This window comes from Colobus angolensis, unplaced genomic scaffold (assembly GCF_000951035.1).
Source record: "Colobus angolensis palliatus isolate OR3802 unplaced genomic scaffold, Cang.pa_1.0 Scaffold424, whole genome shotgun sequence".
NCBI lineage: Eukaryota > Metazoa > Chordata > Mammalia > Primates > Cercopithecidae > Colobus > Colobus angolensis.
Genome location: NW_012117644.1, coordinates 922,654 through 932,337, shown reverse-complemented (window position 1 = coordinate 932,337; position 9,684 = coordinate 922,654). Strand labels below are relative to the sequence as shown.

At 42.7% G+C, this 9,684-nt stretch overlaps 1 protein-coding gene across 3 annotated transcripts in view; it reads right to left on the bottom strand.

The window, feature by feature from the left end:
* Positions 1–9,684, bottom strand: part of RNF121 (ring finger protein 121) — a 69,314-nt gene that overhangs the window by 13,203 nt on the left and 46,427 nt on the right. For all 3 annotated transcript variants that reach the window (XM_011956768.1, XM_011956769.1, XM_011956770.1), the window contains one exon: positions 1,093–1,247. In XM_011956768.1, coding sequence (XP_011812158.1) covers positions 1,093–1,247 — 155 coding nt within the window. The remainder of the gene's footprint in view (positions 1–1,092; positions 1,248–9,684) is intronic.

Genomic DNA, 9,684 nt, shown 5'->3' with positions numbered 1-9,684 from the left:
GGAGGCTGAGGCAGGAGAATGGCGTAAACCCGGGAGGCGGAGCTTGCAGTGAGCCGAGATCGCGCCACTGCACTCCAGCCTGGGCGACAGAGCTAGACTCTGTCTCCAAAAAAAAAAAGAATAGAAAGAAGAGCAGTCTACAATTGAAAGACTTTGGATCAGGTGGTCACAACTTTGAGGCTGGCCAGTCAAGCTCTCTTGGACCTACACAAACCTCTGTCATAGCACTTAACAACTGCACTGCAACAGGAGCTTTCTCGTCCATCTCCTCCATTAAACAGAGTACTCCTTGAGACAGGGACCATGTCTTATCCAGCTCTGTATCCCCAGCGCTCAGCACAGGGCCTGGCACATAGTAGGTGCTTATTTGAATGAATGAGAAAATCTCTTTTTCTGTTGAGTACAGATATTAAATTACCTCACAAGCTGGTTGGGAGGATCAAATGAGAAACGAATTTGAATAAAATAAAAAGAATTATACAGGCAGTGGCTGCTTTGTGACTCAAGAAGGAAGTATTGTTTATTGGAAAATTATAAATTTGCTAAGATTCATTCATTCAACAAAAATTCACTGAATAAGCTACTATGTGCCAGGCCCCATGGCAGGGCTTGAATATACAGTGACAAACAAAATGGATGTGGTTCCTGAGCTCAGAGGTAAGAGTTTAGTGAGGGAGATAGATACTCAAAACAGTATTTAGTTATAAATTGTGGTAAGTTCTATGAAGGAACACTACTGTGCAATATGAGAGAATATACTGGAAAATCTAATTCAGAGATCAGAGAAGGGTTCACAGAGGAAAACATTTAAAATGAGACCACAATGATCACCATGATTTGCTTATTTTTGTTTGCCTTTAATATAAAAAGACCTTGAAACCATAAAGTAAGCTATACAGAAATATCTGGGGTTTTTAATCGATGAATAGGGGAGGGGGGTCTCCCAATCAGCTCGTTTTAGAGGGGCCCCATGCCAAGTAATTTTGGCAGACAAAACCAGGAATTTTTTCAGTCTAAACCTATGCTCCTCCCATGCATTCCAACCCATTAGCTTCGGAAAACCTGGGCTCTTCCCACTATTTAAACTCTCACCTTGGGGTTGTCTGTACTAGAGGTTTTCGGGTGGCTCGGAAGGTGACAAAGGCTGTGACAGCAGAGAACAAGATCCAGATCACTAAGAACCTCCACCAGTGCAGCTTCACTGTGAAATAGAGGGGAACAACCCACATCTGAAAGAGGGTCACCATCTGAAACACAAACACAAGCACTTCAGCTCTAGCCAGCTCCCTCTGCAGCTCTGTCCACAGTCCCAAATGCAGCTTGTTTTCTATTTTAGCTTGATCCTCTCCTGTACTTCCAACTTTGGACAAAGGTAACTCCACTAGTGATACAAGTCAGAAACTTAGGACCATATTTGACTCCTCCTCCCTTTCATCCCTCACTCAACTATCTCTCGGATATATTCTTTCCTTTCCATTTGAGCTCTTGCTACCACTTGGCTGGCTGACTGCAATGAGCTCTTTGTTAATCTCCCTGCATTCAGTGTCTATCCTTTTGAGGAGTGAAAGAATGGTACCCCGAACACAAAATCTTGACCATGTCATTTCTCTGCTTGAACAGTCCCCCTGCATAAAGGACAGGATCCAACATTCCTTTTATTTATTTTGAGATGGAGTCTTGCTCAGGTTGCCCAGGTTGGAGTGTAATGGCTTGATCTCGGCTCACTTGTAGCCTCTGCCTCCCAGGTTTAAGCGATTCTCCTGCCTCAGCCTCCCGAGTAGCTGGGATTACAGGCACATGCCACCATGCCTGGCTAATTTTTGTATTTTTAGTAGAGAGGATCCGACATTCTTAGCGAGGCTGTCAAATCCCCCATAATATGGCCCCAACCTACTATTTCAAGGGCCATCTACCACTCCCCAGGCCTTTAAGTCAGGTTGTCCCCATCAGGTTGTCCTTCCCACCTGCCTTTCTGCCTGACAATATCACATCCAAGACACACAAGGCCTTCAGTCTCCTTTCCAGGCAAAGTGCTTTCCATTGCTCCAAACGCATTTTCTTTTCTAACATCATTATAGTGCTTATCTAGAGTATGAGGCTGGGCTTGAATTCATTCTCCACCTGTATGTAAGCTCCTTGTGGGCAGTGACTAGGCTGTATTCCCATTTCCTCTACACTAGAAAACTGCTGGCACATGATATGTCCTCAATAAATTCCAATAAATAAAAGGAAAGTAAAACGAGAGTAGGACTCCCTCAGAGAGAGGTACATTTCTATTTTAAAGAGTGCCTGTTTTACTCTCCCTCCTTCAGAGCCTTCCCTCAGACTTGTTAGCTGAAGTTTTTTAAAGGCATAAAATAATTCTAACTCCAAGACAGAAGTTTGAAGTCATCGCCAGTCTTCTCTCCAATGCCTCCTAACTCCCTTCCCAACCACCCTTCTGTCACTAGATGTCACCCTTCTCCAGTGAGTAGCAAGTAAAAAAAAGATAGCACATAATACGTAATGGAGGTTTTCTTCCTGATGCCATCAACAAAGTGAAAGAATATTTTTTAAAAAACAACCACAAAAAAGAGAGATACAGAGAGAAAAAGAGTGGCTAGTTTCCTGGCGTTCTATAGTAAACTAAGAAAGTATTTACTTGGCCGGGCATGGTGGCTCACACTTGTAATCCCAGCACTTTGGGAGGCTGAGGTGGGTGGATCACGAGGTCAGGAGATTGAGACCATCCTGGCTAACACAGTGAAACCCCGTCTCTAATAAAACCGGGCGTGGTGGCGGGCGCCTGTAGTCCCAGCTACTCGGGAGGCTGAGGCAGGAGAATGGTGTGAACCCAGGAGGCGGGGCTTGCAGTGAGCCGCGATTGCGCCACTGCACTGCAGCCAAGGTGACAGAGCAAGACTCTGTCTCAAAAAAAAAAAAGATTAGGGATTTCTAGACCAGTGCTATCCAAACAAAATATCATGCAAGTCACGAACATAGTTTAAAATCTTCTAGTTACATTTTTTAAAAGGTAAGAAGAAACAGGTTTTCATTTCAATAATATATTCTATTTATCCCAATATATACAAAATATCTCAATATGTATTCAAGATTTACGAAATGGCTTACTTTTTTTGGTACTAAGGCTTTGAAATCAAATATGTATTTTACATTTACAACAGACTAGCTACATTTCAAGTGGTCAGCAGCCACATGGGACTGATGGCTGCCATAATAGGTAGTGCAGCTTAGAGCTTCATTTTAGTGTTTGTCTGTAGCTACCATTCTCTTATAGACTTCTCTGTGACAAGAAAAAGCCTCAGATGGTCAGGCATGGTGGCTCACACCTGTAATCCCAGCACTTTGGGAGGCCAAGGCAGGTGGATCACCTTAGGTCAGCAGTTTAAGACCAGCCTGGCCAACATGGTGAAACCCCGTCTCTACTAAAAATATAAAAATTAGCCAGGCCTGGTGGCAGGCACCTGTAATTTCAGCTACTTGGGAGGCTGAGGCAGGAGCATCGCTTGAAACTGGGAGGTGGAGGTTGCAGCGAGCTGAGATCGCGCCATCACACTCCAGCCCAGGTGACAGAGTGTGAGACTCCATCTTAAAACAAAAAACAAAACACACACGCACACACACAAAAGCGTCATTTTACAGGAAAAAAGAAACAGAACAGAACAGAGAAAATGGTAAGCAGAACCACTTTGCTTTAGAGGTTCCCATTTTGTGTACCTGAGGGTACTGGCTGCTGGTCCATGAGCCATGAAGCCTCAATAACAATTCACTGCACAGGAACCCACAACTGACTCTCTGAATGAAGCATTCTAAAACAGTCTGACCTTACATAAAAAGTGTGGAAGCACCAGGATGTACTAACAAACGGCTACCCAAATAATGCCCCAGGTGCCATTTTCTAGGAGACACTAGGAGCACCAGGAAAAGACATCACAAGTAGGGGAAAAGGCAACCCAACTTATGAAACTAAAAGGGTGGCATATGGCAAGAAGGGGTGGAGGGTTTTTGGTCTTCACGCTATTTGCTTTAACAGGCTCATGGGGCAGTTTATAAAACAGTAGGCCCAGAGAAGAATTAAATCACATAGTCTGGTCACATTTGCTCTCTCTGAGAAAAAAACAGGAATTCCTGTTCTCCTGCCAGTTTTTCAAAAACTTGGCTGTTGCATTAAAACAACCAGCCTGCTCTAAGATGCTCTTTCCCACTCCCCACCAATCACCAATAGCATGTTCTGAGGAGGAATGTGAATCAAGGTAAGTTTCTCTACATGAGCTGCAGCTCTGCACATTTTGGGTGAGGAGAGAAGCAGAGATCCTGGATTCTATTCTGAGTTGGACAAAGACACAATGAGGATTAACTCTGGGCATCAGGAAAGAAAAATCTTGTTTTGTTTTGTAGTTTTCGGGCTTGAAATTTTAGGATGAAAAAACTACATCTAGAGATATACATCAAGTATGTAAAGCTACATCAAGTCACATCAAGAGAAAGAGAGAGACTGTGTGTGACAGAGACAGAGAACAAGAGGCGAGAGAGAAAGGGAAAAAAGGGGAGAGAGCAAGGAATTTAGAGATAGGATTAGGCTTTCTGAAACCAGATGGTGGAGTAGAAGCCCAGCAGACCGGGTTTCTAGTACCATTCTGCCTCCAACTCACTGGGTCACCCTAAGGAGGTCCTTCCTCCTTCCCTGGAGGAAGGGATTGGCTTGATTTTTCAAACCCCTTCAAGTTCTAACAGGCTAAGTTTCTATCAACTAGTTCTGTATCCCAGACTTCCTAGGAGAGTAGAGACAGTGTTCACCCACTTACTCATTCAACTCATTAAGTATTAATTTTGCATTTAATGGGAAAAGGAGTACAGAAATAAACATGACCTCTAGTCCTCTAGGAGCTACCAGGTTAGCTGCAAGAAAAAGATCTAAATCAAACTCTAATTTTAATGATTCTGTTAGCCTTCAGACCATTTCTAGAAGTCCAAATAGAAATGATTAAAGAATGAACAAAATGAAATGATACACTGAAATGATCAGAAATTTTAGAATTAAAGCTATCTAAATATGAATCCCAATACAGCTAATTACTGTGTTAACGTAGGCAGATCACTTAACTCTGATAAGCTTCGGTTCTCTAAACTATGGTAAAATGGGGTTAACGGTATCTATTCTCATAAGGTTGTATGGATTAAATGAGTTAAGGCATGGAAACACTTAGAACAGTGCCTAATAATGTCAGCACTCATTATGAGTAGTGTAGTAAATATAAGCATTTGATATAATAGTTCTTATATTTAAATGGAAGTAATATATATAAAACAAGTGTGGTGCATAATTCATAATAAGCGCTCAGTAAATGAGAGCTCTTATTACGGCTTTGTATGATTAAAAATGTATAAAGTCACACATACAAAGGAGCAAAGACCAGAATGAGGAAACCAAAATAACTGACATATGAAAAGTGATGAGGTTATAAGCAATTTCTTATTAATGTTTAATTGTCCTTTCTAGGAAAAATAAATTATCAGAAAACACAAACCAAGGATTTGAGGCCATTTTCAGGTCCCCAGGCCGTCTCCATTAGGGAGTGAAAGACAGCTTATGCTTGGGGCCTAGAAAGCAGCTGCTGGTGGAAGGGCCCAGTTCCTGGGGAGGGGCAAGGCAGAGGAGCTGAGTGAACAGAACATTCTACCATGCGATAAAAGGGGAAGTTACCTGGTTTATTTGGTTTAAAATTTCTACTGTAGGCTGGGCATGGTGGCTCACTCCTGTAATTCCAGCATTTTGTGGGGCTGAGGCAGACGGATCGCTTGAGCCCAGGAGCTTGAGACCAGCCTGGGCAACATGGCGCAACCCTGCCTCTTAAAACAAACAAACAAACAAACAAATTTTTAGTTTCTACTTTAGTATTTATTGGCATTTTGCTTGGTAAATAAGTTTAAACTTCATTAAGGAAGGCATATAAATGGCAATAAACAGCTAAAAGTTATGCAGAACAATTGCAGGGCCTCTGGTGCCATCTCATGGCAACACTTATGGAGACACATTTGGTTCACTAATTTGCTCAAACACTTGTGCCTGATGCTATAGAAAGCATGAAAGCCTTGGCCCTCCAGGACTTGGCTGATGGGATATAAACACATGAATTAGGTGGCCAGTACAAAGCATCAAGTACTGACATGGGAATTCAGAGGAAAGATGAGGCAGGAGCTGTCAGGAAAACATCCTGGAAGAGGCAGAGTTCTGAATGATTCTAAAGGAGGCTTGGGTCTGGCCAGGTGGAAGGAGTAACACAAAAGTCATTCATCCTTCTTTCCCTGAATGTGTAAATACAAAGCTGAAGACTAGCCTGAAACTAACTCATTGATTTACTGAGGGACAAGAATAGCAATATCCTGCTTATTCCTCCACAAGGCTAAAATAGTTGACATGGTGATGTCAGATGCTAACAGTAAGAGCTATTCCACATTTAAATGGATTGCCTCTTAACTGAGATCTGGAACCATGAGTAGAAGGTGTATTGGTAGACATGGAATCAACACTACCTGACAATTATTTCTAATAAGAAAACCTGCAGATCCCTTTCATCTCAGAGAAATCAGAATTCATGAAAACAGATCATATCTTTCCCTGTGCATCAGGTGCCTAGGTGCCTTTCCAGTCCGCAGATGCTTGGCACTTTTGACTTTCAGGATTCTCATCTTACCACCTCTGCATCGCCTCATGTTGTAAGCTAGAGATCATCTCCTCATGTTGTAAGCTAGAGATAAGTTTTCCAGGCATAAACTTATCTCTTCCCCTAACATCCCTGAGGGAGATAAAGAGTAAAGTTAGACTCTGACTAGATGATGAAAACTGAGCTATGCAGAAGCCAAAAGTCTGGTTTGGGCTAGGTTTCCAATCCAGATCTTCTGTCTCTTAAGTTGCCTACCAATCATCATTCACTGAGTTTGTGGGGAAATCTGGAGAGGCTAGGTAGGCAAGATGATGAAGAGACTTAAGAGGAGGTTGAGAAAGTACCTGAGATCCAAGGAAAGGACTTATGCAACAGGCGTTAAATAAGGAAACTCAAGGGATTAAAAACTTCTGACTATGGCAGAAATTGACAAAAATTTCCTGAAGCCTTTAAGAGGAACCTACAGAAAGAGCACTTAACCAAGAATTGGATTTTGGTTTTAGGTCCAACTTTCCAATTTAATGGTCCTGTGTTCCCAGTAATCACTTCAGGATTCTGTACCTTGGTTTACTAATCTGAAAACTGGAGATAAATACCTACCCTGACTACCTTGCAGAGCTGTTATGAGGTTCCAAGAGAGAGTAAATGAGAAGAATTCATGTCTGCTGAGGAGACAGAACCAACCACAATTCAGTATAAGTGCTATAACAGAGTAGGTGGAGTATTTTTTAAATCATCAACAAATCTGAACTATAAGCAATCTAAAGTATTAGTATTGCTAGAATTGAAAAGAACAGTATCTAAAATTTAGATACAGTATGATCTCTTACTCCAAACAACAGGGCTTTTTTTTTTGTATTTTTACAAATTTTTTGTTTTAAATTTTACATTTGTTCTTCTTTTAACCTTATTTATTTGGCCTCTTCTTTGTAAGTAGGGCTTTTGTTTTTTGGGGTTTTTTTTTTTGTTTGCTTTTTGTTTTCTGAGACGGAATTTCACTCTTGCCGCCCAGTCTGGAGTGCAGTGGCATGATCTTGGCTCACTGCAACCTCTGCCACCCGGGTTTAGGCAATTCTCCTGCCTCAGCCTCCCCAGTAGCTGGGATTACAGGCACCTGCCACCACGCCTGGCTAATTTTTGTATTATTAGTAGAGACAGGGTTTTACCATGTTGGCCAGGCTGGTCTCAAACTCCTGACCTGAGGTGATCTGCCCGCCTCAGCCTCCCAAAGTGTTAGGATTACAGGCGCAAGCCACTGCGCCCAGACTGTTTTTTGTTTTTGAGACAGGGTCTCCCTCTGTTGCCCAGGACGGAGTGCAGAGGCACAATCACAGCCCACTGCAGCCGCAACCTCCCAAGCTGAAGTGATCCTCCCATCTCAGCCTCTGAAGTAGCTAGGACTACAGGCCTAGGCTACCACACCCAGCTAATTTTTTTTTTTTTAAAGATTAGGTCTTACTACGTTGCCCAGGCTGGTGTCAAACTCCTGGGATCAACCTATCCTTCCACTCCAGTCTCCCAAAATGCTGGAATGGAATTACAGGCATGAGCCACTATGCCCAGCCTATATTTCTTTTTTTTTGAGACGGAGTTTCGCTCTTGTTGCCCAGGCTGGCATGCAAAGGCGCAGTCTCGGCTCACCGCAACTTCCGCCTTCTGGGTTCAAGTGATTCTCCTGCCTCAGCCTCCTGAGTAGCTGGGATTACAGGCATGCACCACCACACCCGGCTAATATTGTATTTTTAGTAGAGACAAGGTTTCTCCATGTTGGTCAGGCTGGTCTCCAACTCCCGATCTCACGTGATCTGCCCATTCGGCCTCCCAAAGTGCTGGGATTATAGGCATGAGCCACCGCACCCAGCCACCCAGCCTACATTTCTCTTAATGTGAAGGTTGGACTTGAGCTTCTAAGTTATGGACAGAACTTAATACTTCTCAGTGGGCTGGCATACCTGCTCATCATCAGTCTCATAGCTGGCAATATCCATATCGCTCTAGGTTCTAGAGCCTATGACAGTGTTTCTCATCAGGGGTGATTTTGTTTCCCAGGGGACATGTGGCAATGTCTGGAGACATCTGGTTGTTACAAGTGGACAAGGGTGTCAGCAGCATCTAGTGAATAGAGGGTAGGGATGCTATTAAACATTCCATAATATACAGGACAGCCCCCGAGAAAACAAAGAGTTATCTGGCCCAAAATGCCAATAGTTCCTCTGCTGAGAAACTTTGGTCTAGGAGAACAGAGCTAGTGCTTTTCATTCAGTGGTCATGGAGGCCCACTAACAGGCTGCACCACCAACCTGCACTAGTGAAGAACAAAAAGTTTCATTCAGTTTGAAAGAAACAGAGCCCTATCAATTAATTCCATCATTTCTTGGCATGCCATAAGAGGCATTTTTTTTGAAAGCTCTAATGGCTAATTTCAAACAGTTCATGTTTCTACTACTCAACAACAATCCCAGTGCCTCTCCTTTACACAACATTCTCTGGGGAGTCTTCCTGATTCTTTCATTACTATTCCTTACCCCATAGACATTCTAATGTGCTTCACATGTGTATTTTTATTTGTACCTGTTCATACAAACTGTTTATTGCTTTCTCTGCTTATATTTTTATTAACTGGCATTGTGTTATACATCTTTCTGTTTCTTACTTTTTCCTCTCAGTACTATGCTTTTAAGGTCCTCCCAAGTTCCTACAGGTACTTAATGTACTGCTTTTAACTGTAAAACAATTTCACGATATGCATCCGTCACATTTTACCTATTTACTCCCTCAGAGATAGATATCCACATTGCCTCCAACTCCCCAATGTTCAGCCATAAGTAACACTTCAGGGAACACCCTCTTCCATGTCCCCTTAGGATGTGTCACAGGGTATGTGTATATTCACTCTGACTCAGCAATGCCATGCTGCTATCCACAATGCCTGCACCAGTCTTCATACCCACAAAAAAGTACAAAAAAGCTCCTATAGCCTCTGATCCTTGCCAACACTTGGCACTATTCAGCCTTCTAG